The 25215-nt window shown below is 37.6% G+C and overlaps 1 protein-coding gene across 6 annotated transcripts in view; it reads right to left on the minus strand.

Moving 5' to 3' along the window:
- Nucleotides 1–25215, minus strand: part of Pcdh19 (protocadherin 19) — a 106185-nt gene that overhangs the window by 73950 nt on the left and 7020 nt on the right. For 4 of the 6 annotated variants that reach the window (NM_001105246.1, NM_001105245.1, XM_006528557.4 and 1 more), the window contains one exon: nt 24272–24599. The exons of the other annotated variants lie outside the window; for them this stretch is intronic. In NM_001105246.1, coding sequence (NP_001098716.1) covers nt 24272–24599 — 328 coding nt within the window. The remainder of the gene's footprint in view (nt 1–24271; nt 24600–25215) is intronic. 6 annotated transcript variants of the gene reach the window in all.

Raw genomic sequence — 25215 nt, forward strand, 5'->3', positions numbered from 1 at the left:
TGGTCTGCCCAAGTAGATCTCTGAGAAAAAGGAACAGATACCTTAAAGTCCCAAAGGGAAAAGTCAAAAGGCATAGTGGGAAATAATTCAGATTTTATATATATATATATAGCTTGCTCTTCAATACGACTCTTTTCCAAGCTTGGTCACAGTAAGAAAATTTACATGAAAAAAAATGGCTTTAGATGACATGACCATTATTTAGGAGAAGCCACAACTATCCTTGATACACACACACACACTTACCTCTTCATCATATATAACTATCATTATGAAACAACTAGTTATTAAGCACCCTGCATTTGTATTAATGTGCTAGACAGTATAGCAACCAGGCAGCTAGGCAATTCTTTGTGGCACCAGAACCATTTGAGCAAACTCGAACAAAAGTCAGGTTAAGACATCAGAAGGAGATTGGCACTTGGGGCAGACAGATTTGAAGTGTGGGGGCTTTTGTCAGAACAGTGCACTGAGCTTCATTCCTCCCTGCTCTCTGAAGCTGGGCTCTGGGTGTCTTCTCTGATTATGTCATTGACACAAGTCTCTGCTTTCATCAGTACTGCTATGCCAAGACATCCTTGTACAGGCTTAAACTAGCTTTCCTCTGCTTCTCACATATCATCCATAGACTTAGCAAAGATGTATGCAGATTGTACTAGTGGCCAGGGATGTTGGGTACAGACAGACCACAGCTGGATACTCTGACCTTGGGCAGAGTGAAGAGGGCACACTGTTAAGAGGAGACAATCCTCTGTGGACTACAGCAAGGGGCAGATTCAATGAGGAAGTCATACTGGGAAGAAACTGAATCTCCCCCTGGCCACATCATCCTCATTATTAGGATATGTCAGGAAGCAGGGCAGCTGCTAGCAGGACAACAGCCGGGGGAAAGCAAAGAGGAACCCAGACTGTCTGCTTTGCTACTGGCAAAAAAAAAAAAAAGTCCTTTCCAAACCAGTCACGTATGGTACTAGCAACTCCCAAGATATTGCTCGCTCTCTCTCTCTCTCTCTCTCTCTCTCTCTCTCTCTCTCTCTCTCTCTTTCCCCGCCCCTCCCTGTGTGTGTGGGGCGGGGGGAAGCACATACACAGAGTTCATCACAGATCTCAGGAAGAGATATTTTTTTCTGATTATCTATACAGTAACCTTTACCCACCCTTACAAAACAAGTGGAAACTACTTTTCCTTGATGAAAATATTACAAAGAGAAAGCGAGGGTGGGCAGTGGATATGCATTCCTGTCTCTTATGCATTCCTGTCTCTGCGGAATGTAAAGATGAGATAAAGATGATAAAATCACTGTGGCCAGCGGAATAGAGGCTGGGTTTTTGTGCATCTGTGCGCCCTCTGCTGACTTTCAGGCAGAATTTCACAGGGAAAAAAAAAAGTTAAGGGAGGAAAAAAAAGAGCCTGGAAACAAGAACTAGGGAAGCAAAGACACCTTTCTTCTCCAGAGTATGCTGTTGATGCTGGTGTGTCTGGATGGAAGGGGGTGGATTGAAAACTAGTTTGTTGAAGTCTAGCCAAGGAAAATAGAGAATCATAAACACTTCCTTACCCCTTTCTGATTCCACATCACAAATGTGCCTTGCTAAGCCTTGCATGCATCACAAATACCTTTCCATGGAGGTCCATCCATACAGCACCCACAAACATGTTGGGGTGAGGTGAAGTGTCCAAAGCAAAGACAACTGAGCAGAGAGTGGAAGGCTTGTAGCTACAGATCAGCCATCTGAAGCTGTCTGCAGGCTGCTTCCTTGTCTTGAAATAGATTTCTTTGCATGGCTGCTTTTCAGGAATAAATTTGCTTTTTGCAGAATTCATGGTAGACTCTGGCATTAGCACCACAACCTTCCTGCCTCAGCTCCTTTCCACTTTCATAGCCAATGTGTTAGATTCAAGATATCCGCACTCAGATTGAGATCATCTTACAGGAGGAGAGAATAGCTTCCTGAGATTGAGTTAAAGATTTCATTCCAAATCCACACCTCAGCAACCACAACACTATTCCACCACAGCTTTCTGTGGCGAGATCAGATATTACTTCCTTAATTCCCTAGACTTTTTCCCATTCATAAGAATTTATACTTTTTCTCTCAGGATTCTGAGATGTTTTTATTGGTGATGTTTCAGGGGCCTATTCCAGGAAGTCAGAGCCATATCAGTTTTGCTTACCACTGTTTAACCAGTATCTAGATTCTAAGAGAATAGAAGGAACAATGACAAAGAGAAGCATAGGATTAGAATCTGAGTATACCCATGCAAAGCAAAAATAACCCAATCAACATAAAAGATCCACTGGGATTGATTCAACCTTTAAGAAAGCTTTGTGAAACATTTCCCCCAAAGTTTCTGCTTTCTGGGTGTTCTTCCTCTCAAAGACCCATATATTCTTAGTCGTTCTAAGACATGCTAGCAGAAATCTTATGCCACAGCCTGCTTTCTGCTTCAATCACCTCTAATTTTGTTTCCAAATTCCAAATCAAAGCACTTTTCTCTGCAACAACTTATCACTGCGAGTGTTTATGCTATGTTTATTTAATTTCACAAACCAAGAAATTGATAAAAACATTATATTGATAACAATTCCACTGTAACCTGCAAACTGGCTATCAGCTGATACTGAACCAATTAATATTGAGCTCTGGGTACTCTCATTTGGTCTAATGAGTACATACAGTATTTATAAAGACTATTTTGCAGCAATAAGAAGGTTCAGCATTATATAATCTATCTATATCTGATCTTTAGGTTTTAAGGAATCTTCTCCTCCTTTCCTGATTTGAATTCTTATCTCTAAGACAACTGCCCACACTGGGCTCTGTGTGCAATTTCTAAAAGCTCAAGGCCAAAGATAAATATTACTATTTTAAAATTCATCTTCTAGGCGAGTAAACATGTGATATTACTCAGCCTGCAAATGCTTAACGACCATAAGACAGAACTAAAAGGTCTAAGCTGTATATGCCTGACTTTCTTTAAAATGGGCTACCACACTGCAGCAATGAATACATTTAAAAATCTTTTGTATGGCATGCACCTACCATCATAAAAGACAAAAAAAAAAGGACAAACTCTGAAACACCAGGAAGACTAAAATTCTTCTAGTCCCTAAAAATAGATTTTTTTCCCCCTCCAGTATTCGAGACAGCAATATTAAACTTCATTTGGGTTTGTGTTAACTTGATTTACTCTAAAAGGAGTTTTTCTCCCCCTTGGCTCTTTGCTTTCACTAAGAGAAAACATAGCCTATGGAACATTTTAGGTAGACTGTCAGTGTTACAGCACACAATGTATACGATCCACTTCTCTCTTGGTACATCATTATCAATCACTAAATTACCTTTGTCCTGAACAAGAAAACAAGAATCAAGTGGAGTGATCTGTTTATTGTAAGGAACTGATTATAAAAGGACTTGCAAAAGGAGCTATCCACCTGGTGTGAATCATTAGATAAGCTTTGCATTTTGTACATTTCACAATAGTTAGGATGATGTAATATGGGCAATTACACACAAGCAACTAGAAAGTTGTCGTCGAAAATAGCTACAGCACAGCTGAGGTTTACTCTGGGCCTGTGGTTTACAGCAAAGCAACAACGTACCTAGTGAACAAAGCCAGTACAAATGCAAAAGAAACCGGGAGCTGCATTTGGATGGCTTTTTAATCATACGTGCATGGATTACAACTCTGTAAGCTAGACAAGAGGGGAAAGGGTGCCTGTACTTAAATGAACAGAAAGTAGTTGGTGGTACTCAGCAGCTGGGTCTGAGCAGGAAAATATCTAGCTATCTAAAAGAGAAAATTGGTGTATTAGGACTAGGAAGAACCTGATTAAAAAATGGTTGCACCAAGCTATCTAACTTTTAAGGTATTTTTAGAAACAATTTTGATTGTTTATATTTCCTTTAAAAAATACTAAAGCAAGCTAACCTAAAACTCAATTTGACCACTACCCATTTTAGATAATTAATGTTTTATGAATCATTTTCAAATCTATAGCCTCCTTAATTCTCTTTTGGCCTAGAATATTTTAAAACAAATCAAAATATATATTTTGCCTTAAAATACTTTAGTATCTCTGATACATTAAAAACCTTCCTTTTTGCCCTTCAAACACATTTAGATTTATCAAAAAATTAAGAAAATACAGAGTCTCTTTGTATGTAGTGCCTAGTGTTACTAACACCTTCCATCAGTATTGTGCATGTGTTATAACTAGTGAACAATACTGACAAATTATTATTCAGCTGCCTGTTATTTCATTGGCAATGATCCACTTACAGTAAGAATGTTTTTACTTCAGGATTCACACATGTATCTAATGTAGACATTATAGGAAACAGTCAAGATTTTCCTCTTCTCCCTTCACCAAGCCTCCTGGCCTTTCCCTAAAGCATAAATTGGTCCCCAAATGGCCTTACTGGAATTTGAGTCCGTGTTCTTGGCCACTGCCATATTTTATCCTGAAACTAAGAACATGATATAAAATATATTTCTAGTAGGAGCTCATTCCTAGGATGAAGAAAGATGTGTCTGGGAACAGAAGCTAAAAAGTTTTTTGTTGTTGTTGTTTTTCTTTGGTTTTTTGGTTTTTGGTTTGGTTTTTTTTTCCATGAACTAGCTATTTAATATTCATTTGTAAGTCACTTGCATGAAAGCAAGAAGAAAAACCACTGGCCCTGAAACAGAACCTAGGTCTGCAGAAGCAGCAGGTCACAGGAGAAGAAAGGTTTGGAGGCAGTATTTATTAAAGTGCAGGTCACAACCCCAAGCCAGTGGTCCATGAAATTGCCATCTCCAGAGCTTCCTAGCTAATGGAGATGCCCAGCACCGAGTCACATAGGAGAAAGGTTGAAAAATGCCATATTAAGGCCTAAATTGATATCCACTGACTCTGGAAAGAAAATACAAGGGGGGATAACATCAAAGAAGGGCCTTTGGTTCTCTCAGCAGCCCATCTAGCTAACTCTAATTCATGTAGGACCTTCTCCAACTGAGTTATCAAAAAGCATCATAGTAAAGAACAATGAGAAGCCATCAAGGAGTCAGTGTGAGCACCATAAATACTGTTATTTCAAAAGAAATTAATCTACCTAATACATAAAGGTATGGGATGGGATAAATCTACAGTATTAAAAAGGGGGGAAATGGAAGTATTTCACAAGCAGATGGTGTCACCCCACTACTCTATATTGCTAGGGGATATATGAACACATTACTTCATTTCAGACTTAGAATTATAAACCCTCTTAAGGAAAAAAGAGATGTTTTAAGACCAGGTACTTATTGAAGAGTTACAGAAAGTATATTGCTTCAGCACTTACACTGAATGCTCACAAAAAAAAAAAAAAAAAAAAAATCTTTGAATCTGCAAGGTAGCGACTATTGTTCTTATTTTGTAAATGAGGAAGCTCAGGCAGAGAGAACATAGTTCCTGTGTTGTCACTCAGCTACTGATTTTAACTTCTAAAAACAGACATGCAATAAACTACAATAACTATTACATGAACACCTAAGGTTGCAAGCCATGTCTAAAAACAAGAACTGCTTAAGACAAAAATGTAGGTGCGTAACTCAAGACTCCTCCTATAGACTCTACCACTTCCATCTGATGAAAACATGAAAGGGGAAAGGGGCTGCTCAACAGACAAAAGAAAACAAAACTAACAAAAACACAAATAGAACCATATAAATATACCAATGCCAATAGATCTGGACATGATTAAAAAACGATCTTATGTCCCCAATTATTCATTTGTCAGACATTATTTAGTCATTAATACAATAATTTGTAAAATTTAACATTATATCAAATTCTACCTGAAATAATTAAACAGAAAAACTAAAATATATTTTAAAAGACAATGAGAATTTTTCCATATGACTTATTAGAATTCTTTATGAGGCATTAATAATTAAACAATATGGTGGCAATACATGGCTACATAATGGATCCATACAAAGCATATGGATAGCTTTAGAATGCCTATAGCATATATAGTAGCTTAAATTATAATGGTTTTAAGAAGCATCAGAAAACAGAGGGTAAAGTATAATAAATCAAAGTGAATCAACCCAGTGATAAGTCACAAACAGCTGTAACTGTTAACTCTATATCTGTGAACAATAAAGTTCATAAAAGTACTCAAAGAAACACATTATTGGGAGTGAGTTTGTGGCATAAAAGCAACAGAAGAAACCACAGATTAAAAGATAAAATGTTCTCTATATATTCATTCTAAAATGGTTTAGCTCTCAGAGTGGTAGCTCCCAACTTTAATTCCAGCAATTACTGGGGTAGGAGGCAGAGGTAGGTGGATCTCTGTGAATTTGAGGCCAGCCTGGTCTACAAAGAGAGTTTCAGGACAGCCAGGGCTACATAGAAAAATCCTGTCTCAGAAAAAAAAAATTAAAAATGTGTAACTATGTTATTATTATGGTCTGTACTCTGGGTTTAACTCATAATAAAAAGTCACATAAAAGTTTTTGTATTAAACAAATCAAAGGATTTACCCTAAATATATGTATATGTGTATATATAAGTTATTCTCCATTGGTGTGTTATTAGAAACAGCAAACAACAAAGCAAAAATTTTAAGCAAAAAAAATCCAACTTAAAATTAAATGAGATGCATTGCTTGTTTTTACTTCTCATATTGAAATTAGATTATTTTTTCATACACTATATCCTTGTTGTAGTTTCTCCTCCCTCCATTCCTCCTAATTTCTCCCTGCCTCCTCTCCCCTCTGGATCCACTCCCTGTCTGTCTCTCATCAGAAAGGAAGAAGATTCTAAGAGATAACAACCAAACATGACAAAACAGAATAATAAGATGAAGCAATAATTGTCATATCCAAGTTGGACACAGCAAACTAACAGGAGGAAAAAGAGTCTCGAGAGCAAGCAAAAGATCCAGAGACCCACTTATTCTCACAGTCAGGAGTCCCATAAAAATACTGAGGTAATAGCTATAATATGTACACAGAGGATCTGATGTAGACTCATGTATGCCCTGTGGTTGCTGCTTCAGTCTCTGTGAGCCTGTATGAGGTTTGCTTAGTTGATTCAGAGGGCTCTGTTCTCCTGCCTGGTGTCCTCCACTCTTACAATCTTTCTGCCTCCTCTTCCCTAGATTCCCTGAGCTTTAAAGGGAGCAATTTGATATAGACCTCCAATTTAGACTCTCTCTCTCTCTCTCTCTCTCTCTCTCTCTCTCTCTCTCTCTCTGTGTGTGTGTGTGTGTGTGTGTGTATCACGTGTGCACACATAATTTTTAGCTGTGAGTCTCTGCCTCTGTTCTCATTTTCAGCAGGAAGGAAGAAGTCTCTCTGATGTTATTTATAGATTTTGATCTATGAATTTAATCTTTCTCCCTCCTACTCTATCTCCTATTCTCTCCATTGTTACTCTTTCAACAGGTACCTACTCTAATTAATTGCCCATTTACCATTACATATATTTTCATAGATATGCAAACAAGTAAAATATACATCTATTCCTTCCCCTCATTTTTACATAAATTTAACTATACTGTACACTTCTTAATCTTTTAGTCTTTATATTTAGAAAGCTTTGTATATCAATATGTGATACACTGGTTTTCTCCTACTTCCAGACACAGTTTCTATTTTTTTATTTCAAATATATATAGTTTATATATATACATATATTATATATTATGTACATATTATGCTACACATAGTCAAGCATGTTTGTTTAAAAATTTCTCTAAACATAAAGTATATAGGTTAAAGGGTATGTGTGTTTGCAATTTTGAGTGAAATTGACAAATTTCTTTCCACTGGAACTCATACCAATTTAACTCGCACCAAGAATGTGTGAAGCTGCCTGTTTCCCATCTTCCCATACTGGCAGCACTACTTAAAATATAATGATGTGACTAGGGGAGCGTGTAGATATGTGCTAGAATGTTTGTTTTGCATGCCCTATGCTCTGGGCTTGATCCCCCACACTGAAAAATAAAGATGGTAGTAATGCTTTATGACTACAATAAAATCAGATCATAGATATTTCTTGGGGAATAACCATAACTCTTTAAACCTTCAGATCCAAACAACTTGCCTTCTATGGGATTTAGTCTAAGGAAACAACTACAGTGTGAAACATGATTTAGGTATAAGGATTTTTATCATGGATTTATTTATGTAGTACACATTTTTTAAAAGCTAAATCTCCTCAAGTTTAAATATATAAAATTTATTGACAGAGATTTTCTAGTTAAATACAAAAGTATACACAATGTACACTACAGAATTTACATTTCTGGTTTGTCCTTTGGAAAGGATGAGCATGAATTCTTGGTTTCCATATCTTGGCAAAGTAACTTTCCCCTACTCTTGTAATCTGCATTTCTAAAAACCATATGTGTATTTAAAAGAATTTACAACTCTGTATAAAATGATTTCTCAACAAATAAAACAGATGTTTAATGATTTTATGTAAAAACTTCAGTAAATTAATATAATCTACCCTCCAAAAAGAGTTTATGTTCTAAGGCAATGATAAAAGGAAACAATGTCAACATTAAAACCATTGAAGTTTTCTTACTAATTAAACAAACATTTGCTGAACATTTGTTTTGTCTCTGGAAATGAACAGAATGTAAGTGTGGCTATTCTGGAATAGCAAAAGTGTAGATGACTTAACAAGGTCACCAAATATTACTGAATTTTTCCTTTTATTTCACAGTTGACATGAATTGATTTCACATTGAAGAACCAATAAAAACAATCATAAAAGACACTAGGCTCTAACCCACTTTCCCCCAAGAGAACAACACATTCCTTAATAATTGTTAAGTGAAAACTAGAAACTATAATGTATTCCCTCCCTCATGATATTAACAGATGTGTCTTCAAAGATGTCAACACATTAAAAAACATCATTTTTTGAAAGAGGCTCTTGTGGATTCACAATTTCTTGCATGCTTCCATCTCCCTTATGTTAGTGCTAGTGAACAAAACTCTCTCAGATAGAACATGCAAACACATCTGTTCTTGGGCAACAGTAGCCATGGAAGGTGGCAGGTAGATGATGGTATGGCAAGGCTTTTGGACCTATCCAGGAGCCATAAACAAGTTTAGAAGTGAGCCTTCATCAACACTATATAGTCATTAACATGTAAGTAACAAGTGTAAATAGAATCTAAATTAATAAAATCCTCTTATTTTTGTCATCACTGTCTAGAGCTTCATATTGACTTTAGTGGTAATACTAATTTGCATAATATTACAGGTTTTAGCTGCTGCTTTGCTATATTAAATTCTTCCAAATCCAGGCTTAAAGGCAATTAAATATTTTAATTTCCTGGAAATTCTCTTCTTCTAATCCAAAATCTTTCATCACCTCATCACAAAGAAAAAAAATGTTAATCTTTTCTTTAAAACAATCTTTAAGAATCAACTTTAAACATTCTCAATATTTCTTCCAATGAAGAATAATTTTACATTAAGAAACTTCCAAACAGGGAAGGGTTGGCCTTCAATTTATAGTTCCTTCTGTGCTATCACATATGAACATGCAATAATAGATCACTATTTCTATAAAATGCATGTTGTCATGACAAGAACAAACTTAAAATTCAAATCTAAAGTCATTTACTTAAATGGATGCACATAAAAGAAATACAGCCCTAATGAAGGCTCTAGTACCCACTTATGTAGTGGGCAATCTACAGCTTTAGGCTGCAGGTGTTTTCCAGTTTAAATTGTAAAAAAAGGAAATACTCCATTCATAATCAGAGCGCTCCCTTGCAGGCTTCTCTTCTAGCTATGATGTAATGGGTGCAGGATCTGTATGTGCTTTCTTTGTTCCAAGACAATTTTTTCACAATATCTCCACATTTTGATGTTCATCTATACAGATCCACTGAAATAAAGAGTTTACATTTACATGCAGTGCTTGCCATGTGAGAAAACAAAACAAGTGTTCAAAAGAAAGCCGTGCTTTGAATTTCTGGTGTTCAAAACTGCACTGTTAGTGAAGGAAGCACTCAAATGATTTTACTTTTCTTAAAAGGGTTGAATCCATTTTACCTTCCTGAAAAATAGTTGAGTTCATAATTTTCACCATCTTTAATGACAACTAATTTAATAACCCCCTCCTTCTTGTATGAAAATGTTCGGCTACCAAGATATACCAAAGTAATGTGTTAGTCTCAGACTTAAGGAGCAGGGGCATGAAAACAAACAATACAGAATACAAAATTTGTTTTAAAATCCACAAACTGTCCACTCAGTACTAAAAAGATTGCTGACAAACTCTTTGCCTAAAGTGCAAACTCTATGGTATTAGAAGCGTGTACAGGTTGCAGTTAGCAGTTACTATTTTAAAGCTCCTTACCCTAAAAATAAGACTTAAAGCTTTTAAAGCAGATATCTCAAGCTGATGAGAGCAATCTACTTTTACAAGAATGTACAGACGAAGAACAATATTTTTCCTAACACTATTTCTCACATTTTAAAGGTGAACGTTAAAGGAAAGTGTTAGTTTTAAATGTAATACTTGATGCTTGTTATTAATTGGAAGAAAACTCCAAGACAAGGAATATAATAGGAAAACTGCCAAAATTTGATTGAAAAGGAAAATAAAAAATGTATTTGTTCTAGGCCTCCTCAAAATAACTTATGCAATCTGTCTATGTCATCTCTGTGGGCCTTTATACTCACTGTACAGTCTAGCAGTTATGTTTTTTAAGTAATTGGTTTTTCCCCAAAAAATTGCATATTCAAATAAATATAGAAAATCTAGAAAATCAGGAGAGAGAGAGAGAGAGGGAGAGAGAGAGAGAGAGAGAGAGAGAGAGAGAGAGAGAGAGAGAGAGAGAGGGAGAGCTTGTGTATATAAAACATGATTTGGGGAATCCTACAATATACACCTGTATATTCAGATAAATTATAATATGTGGTAGCAACCTTTGCTTTTCTCTCTCAATGTCTCTCAGCTTCAAAACAAATGGAACCAATGTGCATGTGCTGACGTCTTTTTTTCCTAGTTAATATACATCATGAACATTTTCCTCTATCACTAATATTCTTCAGAAAACTATTTTATATCTTCACACTATTCTAACATATGTGTATACATTTAATCATTCATGTAAGATGATACTTGGATATTTCCAATGTCTCAGTTCTATTAAGTTATACTGAGATTAACACTGTAACACCACAGATTCTAATGCAAATCTAAAATTCTCTCCTTATGATAAATTCCAAAAGTAGAAATAGACACAATAGGGCTATTAATGTACATTGCCAAACTACCCTCAAGAAAGCCATGCATTTCACTGATTATACTCTATGTTGCAGTATATCCTATCACACCCTTAGCACCCTTGAGTATTGTTTTTATACATTTTGTTAATGTAACGATTAAAATCCGAAATCTTGCTTATCAAATTACTCTCTGCAACTGTTTAAAGTGATAAGTTTGTGGGGATACAGTTGTGAAGACTTTAGCTTATATTTTTTACACTTCTGTATTGTTTGATCTCTTAAGTAAGAAGCATGCATCATTTTTGCAATTAAAAATTAAAGTGTCATTCCATTTCTATTACCTGATTAACTTAACTGAAATATTTTCATATGCCATGGCTATTATCTGATTGCTAAAATTGAAATATTTTCACATCTATTGACATCTTATAGATTCTCTATGAATTCCCTATTTGTGTCCATCTTATATTTATATCTTGATGTTTGCCTTTCTATTGATTTGTAACAGTTATTTTTATATATGGGTATTTTGCAATGTCCCTTTATCTGAGATATCTTCTCTTACCTTCCTAAAATAGTCCTGCTTCTAGGACATATGACTTATACTTTCTTAATTTTAGGCATGACCATCAAATTTTTATTTATTTGTTTGTTTGTTTGTTTGTTTGCTTCCACTCATAAAAATGCAAATTCAGTGGGAGCTGGAAGTGTCTTTTGCTCACGTTTATAGCTCCAGTGCTTTGAGTAGTGACCAGCATGTAGTATGCATTCCACAAATATTTGAAGGGTTAATGGATTAATAAAATAGAGCCTTTTAATTCATAGAAGCAAAACAGAATGGTAGTTGCTTGAGGTTGGGATTAGCAAACGTAGGAAGAAATTAACCAAGAAGTACCAAGCTTTGACTATAAAAATGTTCTCGAAGTGTCTGCTATACAGAAGAGTCACTGTAGCTGACAATGCTGTATTGTACTCTTAACAATTGCCAGGAACTTAAGTGTTCTCACTATTTTTAAAGTGACAAATATATGAGATGGTGGAAATATTAGATTGATTATGGAAATCATTTCACAGCATGTATAGACACCACAATACCAACTTCTGGCCCTCACATATGTAAGATTTCCATTTACCAAATAACTCCAATAAAGCTCTAAAACAAAGTTAATAAATATATTTTATTTAATTGCTATATAAATATAAAATCTTTTCTCAGCATGTGTATTTTTAAAAATATTTTTCTAATTGTCAACCAACTACATAGCACTATCTAGTAACATCTGATCATCTAAGCTATGGGGGTAAGCACTTCCTATCCTTTCTCTCTATTTCTCCAGGTTGAGTAGAAGAAGGGTAAGAAAAAACGTTTGCAAATATTTAGTGCCTGGTGAATGGATACATGCTTTCAAGACAAATTGAAAAAAATCTTGACTACTAAACAGTACTTCCATTCACTAAACTATACAAGCAAATCATCATAGCAGGCCACATTTTATCTAAAACAAGTGAATATCCTGTAAAAGTAGGGATCTTTAACCACTAAAGAGCTAAACTCATCTGGAGCAAAAGATAGTCAATAAACAGCTGACATTGTACAAAAGGAATGATATACAACTGACCTGTCTCTCAAAAGACTACTGAAAATGATTCTTTCGAGGTTTTCAGTAGAACACCACTTTCCACATTGTTATCCACTAACTTCCCTAACCCCTGAAGTAGTCACTGACTCTCTGAAATAGGTTGTGTTACTGCAAACAATGGCCCAAGTCCTGCTGAATGCAATCTACCAGCCTCCTACATGTATTGGTTTTAATAATTCTGGAATAATATCCAGTTTGAAAGAAAAATCTACCTAATATTTTGGCTCTCAAGTAAACCCCAAGTGCCCCGTATTGATTCTGCAAGGCTAAGTTAGCCTCCTCCTAGGGACTGAAATTAAAAATAACACCACAAAAAAAAAAAAACATTTTTATTGAATTCTGGCTCTTTGTTGATCATCTATAGCAAACAACAAAATGAGCAAAGCCAAGCTGAACTACCGATCATGCCAACAAATCCCAGGAAGAATGACAATTGGGGAGACATATTGTTAAATGCACACCACGTAGCTAAAATATTTATCTCAGCTGCAAGGTATTAAAATGAGAAAACTTCCCAAGTGGAAGCTTCAAACAATTGTATTAGAAGTTGTATAATTTAGTTAAATTGTCCTTAGAATGGAATAAAAGTTGCTTATTTCCATACTGTTGGTTTTTGTTGGTATAAAAGGTTAGATATTTTATCAGTTTACAAAAAATAAAGCTTTCTCAGGAATAGCTGGCTCTAGAAGAAAAGCTTGCTGGCTTTCAGCTTATGAATTTTTAGGTAGGGTGATAATCATCAACAGAATTTATAGATACAGGAATCTGCCCTTTCTGCAAAGTCCTATTTGATCAGGCAAGAGGAGTCCATCTCTGATTCATCCTAGAACAAACAAGTACATGCTAAGTAAAAGGAGATGGGGGCACTCATTTCTGCCTTTATGGAAAAATAGGAATTAGACTGAAAGACATACTTAAATGATGCACTCATCAACGATCATATAGAATATGCTATCTTCATTTAAATGCTACAGAGCCATGCCTACACTGTCACTGGCCATAGCTGAGCCCCTTGTCCTCAATACAACCAACAAAAGTAACATTACTCCAACCTTGGTGCAATCAGCTTTATATAGGTCTTTAAACCATTGCTGCAGAACTCCATACAATTGCCCTGAGACGAGTTAAGGGAAGACTGGGGATTCACCAGTCCAGTCCCTTTTCATATTAGTTCAGGTTTGGTATAAGTTGGTATTTGTTTGGATTCTTCAAAATTCTTTATATTTTAGATTCTTTTTGTTTTTTGGTTTGGAGTTTTTTGGGGGGTTTTTTTGTTTTGTTTTGTTTTTTGGGGGGTTGGGTTTTTGTTTTTTTTGTTTTTTGTATTTTTTTTGTTTTTTGTTTTTTTTGTTTTTTTTGTTTTTTTTGAGACAGGGTTTCTCTGTGTAGCCCTGGCTGCCCTGGAACTCACTCTGTAGACCAGGCTGGCCTTCAACTGAGAGATCCGCCTGCCTCTGCCTCCCGAGTGCTGGGATCAAAGGCGTGCGCCACCACACCCGGCTCTGTATCTTAGATTCTTAATTCCTTACTAATAAGAAGTTTCAAAAAAGCAAGTTGTTTTTGTGAGGATTTGAATTTTGTTTTCACCTGTTTTACTAGAGAAACTAGTCCCTATTGCAGGGCATCATCATTGGGGATACAGTGGCTCAGGGTCAGTCACATTCTAGAAAGAAGTATACTGATGGAGTTTTCCAGGCTCACAGAGTTAGGAGGGCAAAGTATTGTCAGTTTCCAATACATTTGTATCAGGTGCCCCCAACTATGAGAGTGTATAGTCACAAACCTTTGCAGTTCCAGATTTTTCTCCACTTACCACCATCTGGCCTTGAGGGTACCTGATGATCAGATCTAGATGCCAAGCAATAATTACCAACATCACATCCTTGATAGCGTGCCAGCTTCTAACAACTTTTCTCTAGCATGTCACCACACGATGCATAGTTTGTGAAAAAGCAATTTCATTTTCTTTCCACTTCGAGCATCCCCATATTGCACTGTTATTCAATGAAGCACACCCTCCCCCTTTCCATTTCTGAGGAAATACCAGTAGAGGTGAAATTCAAAAGAGTGATCTAGGGGTATAAGAACACACATCCCAATAGCAAGCAAGAAAATTGATGTTTCTTCTGTAAAATTTGATATTTGTTTCAAAAAACACAGTAGCTACTTTAAATCGTTTTTTTTAAAAAAAAAAACATGTAAAATCCCACTATGAAAAGGAAACATCATTATTTAATACTGATGTCAACATGTTCTCGTTCCTAAGCTCTTAGGAACAAATGTGACCATCAACATACTCGGTCACTTGAAAAATCTATCCTTGAGAAAATGAAAAAGCTCTGATTGAAGACGTGATCAGTACCAAAAAATTACAAGCAATGCCAGTCTTATAAGCATAGAGTGCACATGTCTTCACCTCAGTCTCTGTGGTTGGTAACACCAAGAAGGAGTCTTCCAATAAGTCATTAAGTGGTACCTGTAGCCAAATGCATCCACACTCTCCCAGGTGTCACATTTCAAATATTAATGTTATAGCACAGAGATTTTTACTTATTAAAAAAATTGCTCAAGGGTTAAACCAATCCCTCTGACTGCAGGCAGTCTCCCTATACTCACGCATCCTCATCAGAAATGGTTTTATAACAAATTACCTATGAATATTAGCAGGCTAAACCAGTCAGACTTCTTCAAATCAAACCATGGGAATTAATGAGAGAGAGGAAGGCTTTAAACAAAGATAAACTCCAAAAAAACGACAAAATGAACAACAGTCCTCGGGAAATAATTTCCAAAGAATTAAACACAGTCACTCTAGGATATACTTTAGCTGAGCTTCACATCTGCATGCAACAGTGATTATTTGACAGTTTCTCATTCAAAATTCTGAATTAAAAGTTATCCCAGAAAGGTTTTCCCTTGGCCTCACATTATGGCAATAGCATTGACTTTCTCACATAGGCAATTAGCAGAGGATAAGAGAATGATGAAGAGAGAGCTCTGATGACCTAAAAATCATATATGTGTCTCTTAGCACAGGCACACAAGCAAGCACATGCACGGGCACACGTGCATGCACACGTGTGCACACACACACACATACACACACACACACACACACACACACACACACACACAGGGTAAAGAAGGATCTAACATTTCTATTAAAATTTTCTCCCTCCCAGCTTACACAAGGATTCCATTTTGTCCAGAAGAACACAGTACAATCCGTAAAAAGGTGCCCTTCATGCTCTGGAAATCAGATTTAGGAGCAAACAATCTTAAAATGTGAGGCCGCCAAGGCTAGTTACTGGTGGTGCTGAAGGAGAGCAGCTTGCCACAGAACAACAACCAGATGGGGCCCAGTGGGAGAAGCTGAAAACTGGCCACCCTGGCACTCAGAGGCTTAATGGAGCATCAGAAGACTATGCACATGAAGACATTGCTTAAGCATCTGACATCAAGAAACTCTGGTCTAGTCCACTAATGCCAGGCTCACGAAGCACACAGGCCTGACACCAAACTTCTTGTCTGTTTAAGTCTCAAATATGCACAAGTCTCATGTGGCTGCTCCTAACACTTATCTGTCCGCCCGCCAGTCTCCTTTCATCTGAAAATCCATTCTCTCCCTTCCCAAATACTCAATTTAAACAAAAATTATGAAGGAATTCTTTCATATTTCAAAGTAATTTCTAGGCTGTACTCAATGCAGGAAATCCCCATTGACCTAAGAAGCTTTTACATCCTACATCAAAAAGGGGGGGGGGGCTAACTCTAGAAGAGATACTGTCTCTTCTAGAACTAAAAGCATTCCTGGCAGTTTTGTACCATAGGCTTAGAAAGAGTGTAGTGGGAGGGAAAAGACAGGTCTGTATTTGGGGAAGCAATCCATTTTTATTTCAGTGGGTTAGATCCATAGCAAATAAATATTAACATTTGTTAAATGTAAATGGCATGAATCGGTCTGGTCCGGACTCTATATAGTTTACCCTTTTACACAACTGGATTTTTAATTAAGCGAAACTCAACCAGAAATTAGCCAGTGAGAAGTCTAGGGTCACTTACCTCCCAAGGGAATCAGGGATATTCACCCCAGCTTTTAATGCTCATGTAAACCTTACCAGGGTCATGAGCCCCACTTTGAACAAACAAAATAGGTAAAATTCCAGACTTCCAAAGGAAATCATTTAAGAGTTGATGTTCATATTCGGTTAGGATCCTTTCCTTTAGAAGGAATCCACCACGGGCTTCTTTAAACACAGAGGCCACCAGGGTTAGCTAACAAAGGGTCTAATTTGCAAAACAAACACTCACCTTCTATCAGCTTTTCAGGAATGCCCCTCCCAACAAAGGTTTATCTGTAGATCCTCCCAGAGAGGACTGATGGGTGTTTTTCTATTCTAAAGGAGAATGCACTTGGATGCTGAAGAGCTACCTGGGCGTCTACTATGGCCACAAATCTATGAACATGGGCAAATTGCTTTGGGGTGGGAGGTACTGTGCAATGAAGAGATGGTCTCCCGTATTCCCGTGGACTACAAACTCAGTAAAACATACGTAGTTTTACTTTGTATTTTGAGATGAGAATTCAGTTCAGTTGCTTAGGATGGTATTTAATTCACACTCTGGGCCAGGCTGGGCTAAAATTTGGGACTCTTCTTCATCAGGCTCCCTGGAGCCATGATGACACAGCTACCCACCAAGTCCAGGACATTTGCTTTGCTGTAACCACATTTTCACCACCATAGAGTCCCTTCTAAGAACTACGTCAAGAATTCTATGGCGCTTTGTGGTCACAGCCAATGTTTTAAGCAAAACACTAAATGAAAGCCAAAACAGCTTCTTCTCGGGAAGCCGGTGACCAGCCTGTTGCTCATCATTCCACTGGGAGACACAAGCAGGCATTAGTAAACTGGAAGCTGGTGACCCCACTAAGCAGCCCACACAAAAATCACTCCTCATACTCAACAGGAAATGAAACTTGAAGAGCATTTCCCTCTGCAAACAACTGACCCTCTGGGACTTTCACTTCAAACCTCTCAATTGTTTGAAGTAAATGAAGCACACATTAAAGGCCAGCCAGTCACACATCAAGATATCCAGTCTCCTCTCAGTGGGGAGAAATGGCTGCTCCAGCACAAGCCTCCCACCTCTCAGATACAGCACTCTTAGACCGATGCCTTGATTTATCTACATCTGAGACACTATCCAGCCAGGCTCGGTCTCCCTAAGCCACGGAAAGTAAGACTCAGAAGCAGAGGTGTCAACATCTGAAAGTCCAAGCAGGTACCTGCAGGTATACTGCAGGGCCATAAATGAAAGACTCTCTCTCTCTCTCCCTCTCTCTCTCTCTCTCTCTCCCTCTCTCTCTCTCTCTCCCTCTCTCTCTCTCTCTCTCTCTCCCTCTCTCTCTCTCTCTCCCTCTCTCTCTCTCTCTTTCAGTCTCTCTGTCTCTGTCCTTTTTTTTCCCCAGGAGGAAACTCCACTTTTTTCATCCCTTTAACTCCTGATAAGCTATCTGCTACACGTCAAGTTTCACATCAACCTGGGCCCAGTATGTGGATTCAACAGTAAAGCAGAGCAAGTTAAGGAGGAAAGGGGACTGCCCTTTCACTTGGTAAATCTGACTAACAAAAGAAAAGCAGATTCGACCACAATGGTCCTGTGATAAGAGGCATTCCAAAGCCCCAGAGCTTTCTCTGGAAAATGTCCTGCCTCCAGATCCCTGAGGAGAAAAAACTCAGGATCATTAGCAAGCACTGTGGCTAAGCTCAACTTTAGTGAAGGTGTACAGGGAGAGAGATGATCTCTCAGGTAACCAGTTAATTGCCAATAAGGAATGATAATAATAAATTAGCAAATACTAATGTAAACTAACTCAGTTCTGCAGCAGTTGCGTGGAGACGACAGAGGAATAGTTTATTCTGGAACACATCTTGCTAGCTGATGCCCGCTGGGAGACGCACTACCTCAGCTAGATGTGAAACAAATGGGCCCAGTAAACATACAGCAGGCAATGGGTGGCCCAAGAATACCCACTAGTAGAAGTAGAGCCCTTGAGTTTTGAAGAAAGCCAAAGGTGGTACCGGAATGCATTCTTTTCTGGTACTTCATCCTGCAGCCTCGGGATTTCTTTTGACCTTTATAGATATGACTTCAATGAGTCCAAGATCCCATAATAACAAGGAAACGTCTTTTTTTTTAAACTAAGTTCACTGAAGGAAATGTTTATTGGTTTTAGCATTAGTGATGTAAATTTAGAATTTAGTGATCTAAAACTGCAAGTGGCACTGTGTGGTATCCATACTAGCCAAGCAACCTTCATCATAGTTACTAGGTTTCTATCCCTTTCTGGATCTGTTGTCTGTCTGATTGGCTTGTGGTTATCCATATCCAAAATTTTTCTCAAGTCATTGCAAATTCCTAACTTCTTTGCTTTAAGGAACAAAGAATGCTGAGATATTTCATTCATTTTTTAACTTTTCTTCAAGACCTAATTGATGGTGGGTTTCTTTCTTTCTTTTTCTTTCTTTTTTTTTTTTTTTTTTTTTTTTTTTTTTTTTTTTTTTTTTTTTTTTTGCTTTATCTGCCATAACATGGCCATGAATTCAGACATTTTGTAGGACAACTGGAAGCAGTCATTTTGCTTCCTGCCACAAATACCCCTGTTCGCAGATTCTTCCTCTGCTACATTACAACTTAAAAATTTGTTTCACAAACAACTGGAGTAAAACAAGCAAGCATGCATGTGTGTGTGCACACGCGCACACACACACACACACACACACACACACACACGTTTCACATCAAAGATGCTATAGTTTGCCACCAAATGGTTTCAAGTGAAAAAAGAAAAGAAAAAAGAAAAAGGAAAAGAAAATTCAAGATTGAGGGTAAGCCAAAACAGAAATCCCTTGCATCTCTATAGACATTATGGACATTTCCCTCATGCAGAATTGTCAGCCTCAAACCATTCAGCATCTAAAACTAAAATTTGAAAATGTCTCACAAAACATTAAATGTATTTGGACTATTCAACCATCCTGAATGTGAAAAGAGACAGACTACCCAAATCTCAATTCTTTATAGGAAAAACACGAGCTCTATTTGCTCCTTCTAATGACCAGAGCCCCTACTGAGCAAAAGGGCAATACAAGAATACTAATGTACAAATAAGTAACAAACATACTTTAGCACCCAGAAGCACCCACTATTCCTGCTTCCATTTACATAATATCAGACGGAATAAAAAAACCTGGCACATTAAGGGATTCTCAGAAAAAAATTCAGAAAAAATATTACCAAACTAAGAAAACCTAATATATTTCTTCTTTTCAAATTCCTTTCTTTTTTCTTCTGTTCTCTCTGTCTCTGTGTGTGATCTCTCTGTCTCTGTGTATATCTCTCTGTCTCTGTCTCTGTCTCTGTCTGTCTCTCTCTCTCTCTCTCTCTCTCTCTCTCACACACACACACACACACACACACACACAGCTACACACACAATCTCATTTACAAATAAACTCTCTAAGCTATATAAACTAGGATGCCAAAGAATGTGAACCTCACCTTTGAAGTTAAAATATTTAAAAGGTACAAGGCATCACTAATTCTACAAAAGCCTTCTGCAAACAGTAAAGACACCTTCCACTTTACCTCCTCACATTTGTATACAAAATCTTAAAATTGCTGTGGCTGACATCCCAAGCAACAGCAGAAGACAGGAAAATATTCATTTCTCGTTCTATAGGAGGCTATCTCTGCAGTACAAGAAATTCCAATTTTCTAGACCAGTGCTCCAATCCCTTTACCTAACCCCACCTAAGCACATTCAACACCACATTTCCAGGTCCTTATACCTGACACCATTCAAAGGTAACTAGGTTTGCAGACTTAAAAAAAGAAGTCACCCTCAAGGATAAGGGTAATTAGTGGTAGAGCACTTGACTAGCAAGCACTTAGCTCTTGGTTTGAGCCACACCACCTAAACAAAAGCCACCTTTATTCAATTCAGCTCCAAGCCTAGATAGCTCAGCAGCAAATTTACATAAAAATGATATCAGGGTTGCCTTGGAAGGAGAAATACTAAGTAGCATACAAAGGAACAGGTGATTAAGGCTATCTTTGTGTTGCCTCCTTAGCAGTTGAATCCTTTGAATGATCTTGGCTCCCCAGCTACACTGTGAACACTCTGAAAGCAGAAGTTTCTGTCCTCTTACACATATTTGGAATCTACAAGCTATCTGCTACACAGCTGCGGACATTGAACATTATAAAAGTACTTAGTAATTTGATTTAATACAGTGGTGATCCATTTCAAAGTGAAGTGGAGTTGGAAGGAGCAAGGGGCAAGCACAGTGGTTCTGAGTTGTACTTGTCTAATTGCTATTTCAAATAAGCTTTATCACTGTTCAAATAATAAAGAGTGTGTGTCATAAAAGGTAACACAGCAGAAGAATCTAATGGTCCCAATCTGAAGAGAAAGAATGTCACACATCATATGCTTAGGAAAGGGACACCATTCAGAATTAGAATTGAATTGTCTTTTTCTTTTAAGCTTTCTGATGTCAAGGATCAAGTGTTTTATCTTTGCATCACTAACAAACAGCAGATGCAATATTTGGCATGTTCTATACATGCAATAAATGCTAGTGTGTTGAGTTAAATAACAAATAGAAATAGTTTCATGAAATAATATAAAGGATAACTTTAACGTCATAATATGACTTAAGAGAAATTTCCATAGAATCATCTACTTTCTACATCAGAGCATGTATCATTCTGTACTATAATTGCTTCATAAGTGAATTGTTTCTTGGATGGATTAGTTAATAAATGGGAAAATTATAAAGGTAGGAAATACATCAGAGCATTATTATTCTAGGAATTCCATGGCACGGAAGAGTAACACTTAACATCCCACATGAAGGCTACCTGTTTACATGTTGACCTCTTTAGACTCTGCATTCATTGTGGTTTTATTTTTTTATTATTTTTATTTGTCTCTGGAGCTACAGAACATAGAGAAGTATCTTATAAGGAACACACACTGAACAAATGTCAGTTGAATAAAAGCTCAGGGGTTTCTAATACGAAAGAAAAAGAGAAGTACTGTTTTCCCTATGTAGAACTTCATGATGGATACAGGTTAAACATCTTGGCGGATGCGTGACTATGAACTTTCTAGGATGATGGACTGGGTAATACACATAAAATCTCAGCCTAACCTTATACACCAGATCAGTGCACTTTTGTTGGACAAAGAGGGTATCTGGCTTTGAATGTCAGGGAAAGCATCAAAACTAAGACCAGCTTCCTGAAATTCCGTGTTTTCCTGCCCTTAGAGAAACTCAGAAATGACACCAAGGTATTAGGTGAACCAAGAAATCATAGTTACTATCTCCCTTTTCTCTCACATACTCAATAGATAGCATGGCTCTCTTTTCTCAGGAACTTGAATTGATTGTAAAATGATCATGAAATCTTTAGAATTCAATACTTTTGTCCACCTTCCTGAACAATAACAAACCAGCAACCAAATACACAATGTTAGCATTTTCAACTTCATTGTTCAAGGATTACTATAAATCAATAGTCTGGTTACAGCATTGTGTAGTTATTATCTACATAGAACCAGCCTAAATTCCTCTTTGGTCATAGAGACTGGAGAGACATGCTCAAGTGAATAGTCCATTGCCAATGGTAATTCTTCAATTTTCAATTAAAACAAAATTCTACCTTTTTAGGGACAGTTGTAAATCACACACTCTTTACAATTCGTAATGTTTTATTTTTCCTTGAAAAGTTCCCATAATAATTTACCCATTGTTTTAGATGAAGAAACAGAGGATCCAACAGGTTTCCATGGTAAAAGGTGATACCTTAATTCAAAATCATGATCTATTTGAATCCACTACAAAGCCTTACCTCTCCATCTCCATTGCTGAACTATTAGAGGTCCACAGTATCTCTCTAAGTAGTTTATGAGGCCCTAGCCTTGATAAGGGTCTTTAATACTTAGAACTGAATTTACTTGACATAACACTAGACTTTCAATAACTCTTTGTTTATAGAGTTATGTACTCAAAATGCTGGTGCTTTGGCTGAGCTGCTCAGTTAAAAAAAAGAAAAGAAAACTTCATTTTCCATGCTTTTAATTCTAGTAGGAATTATTTTCGAGGAAATAAGAGATGCAATGAAACAATGTAAATGGACCTAAGCACCTTTTGCCCTACAAAACTGATACAAACAATGAGTTCATTTTATGTTCCCATGATTGCCTAGCTATATCAGTCTGAATCATTTGCAAAGGCAGGAAGTACTACTCAAACACTTAGGAAGTACAGAGCAAGGTGATCTACTCCTCCCGTTCGGTGTGATCTGCTTTCTGGGTCTGAGCAAGTTCCTCAGCATCTCTAAATCTTTGTTTTATCTCTCACCAGGGAGGACTCTATCAAGATAAACAATTGCCAGTTTCTAATGAGATGATACCTATACAAATACCCTGAAAAACTGTTGAAGTCCACTTGAAATCTACAGGAATAATAGCTTTCAGAGTGACTAGAAAGAGAGCATGTCTCCCAGTATTAACAAATTTCCAACCAAAGAGGGACTTAAGCACTTCATAGAAAATGAAACCAACTTAAGGACTTGTTTATAGCTTCCTCTTCCCCCAACCTCATCACCATCACTGGCACATCACCCTAGTCTCCCAGATTATTTCAATAACCAACAAACATTTGGCCATATTGTGTTTGGAAAAAAAAAAAAAAACCTCCAGGAAAACACCCAAACTGAAGGGAAACAGTTAATTCAAATGCATGGCTGCTTCATACAATATTCATGTTAGTAACAGTTTCAACCCCCTCAACTGTCAAACATTACCAGAATGGCTAAAAACCAGCAATGTGACTTTTAAAACTTTATTGCTTGTATCCTACTGACCATAGTCTCAGCAGGATAGATGGTAGAGAACAAAAGAGCCAAACTTGGAGTGCCTTTAGGATTCCGAACCACAGGAGGAAAATGAAATGAAAAAGGAATTCATTCATTTTCAATACTGCTTGGCAAACCTAAACTGCTTTAGTCTCCAAGCTGGCAGTACTGGCTTTTGAGCATGCGTATCAGCAACAGGTGAAGTAATCTTTTACTATGTTGGGACATTATGAAGGCACATCAAGGCTCAAATCATTTGAGTTCAGATTCCCAACATCACTCCTTACACAAACGCCCTCTATGTTGAATAACTATTCTTCGTCCCAAAAAGGGCTATTAGCAAATGCTGAGTGTGAAAATGGACTTAGACAAGGGATGTGCCTCCAGAGTGTCCCATGGGATAGTAAGCAGCTCTAGAAGATCTGGGAAGACCCCCACCGAACCACTTAGCTGCACTCACCTCAGGCAGGGGCACACCATTGATGATCAGGTCTGGCTGCTGTGGGCCCTGGCTGTTGAAGGAGTGATGGTAGATGTGGCTGGCAGTGGTGTTACGGGTATTCTGGTTCTCCACATTCAGGAAAGTGCTCTCAGAGCGACGACAGCCCAGGGGCAGTGTCTGCTGGTGGTAGTCGAAATAGTTGAGGGACGAAGTAAGGGAGGAGCAACTGACAACATTCATCTTGTCTGTCTCCTCCACGTCCCGAGGTACAAGGCGGATGTCATTCTTACTAATTTTTTTCTTCTTACTTGATTTCTTTTGATGCCCATAGGAGTACTCAGCGATTCTATGTGACAGAAAAGGCAGCACGAATAGATAACACCTTCCCAGACCATGTACTGACGAATAAACATTAAGTACCCCAGAGGGTTGCACCCCATCTCTGCTCCAGCTCCTTATTCTGGCGCATTACATCATCGTGTTTCTCCCTGTGCCTTTTGCATGCGAAAACAAGCTGAGGGCCATGAAGTTTGCATATTAAACATACTAACCTCCCGCCTCCCACCAACCCTTCCCAAAGAAAATTTCATATTTCAATTTGAAATTTTTCCTTATGAGTGGCCAGTAAGCAGGGGTGAGGGTGGGGAAAGTTGAGCCTATGGGGGAGAGCATGAAAATGCTCAAATCTGATGCTGCCCTGGAACCTAAAGGGAGTACTGGGTAAGGTACAAAGTAAGTGCCAATTTAACAGAAAAGGAGATGGAGGGGATTAAGAAAAACCCTTGCCAATGCCTCCAGGAATTTGCAATGTGGCAAATACCATGAATCAGCTTCCTCTGTCATTAAACTGATCACTTTTAGACTAGAGTAGAGGTTCACACCCTGTCCTCTAAGAGCACCTAACTCTGCTCACCCACACCCTCCTCCCTGCCCTAGCCCAGCTCCCTTCTACTTTCCACCCT

The sequence above is a fragment of the Mus musculus genome, chromosome X, assembly GCF_000001635.26.
Source record: "Mus musculus strain C57BL/6J chromosome X, GRCm38.p6 C57BL/6J".
Classification (NCBI taxonomy): domain Eukaryota; kingdom Metazoa; phylum Chordata; class Mammalia; order Rodentia; family Muridae; genus Mus; species Mus musculus.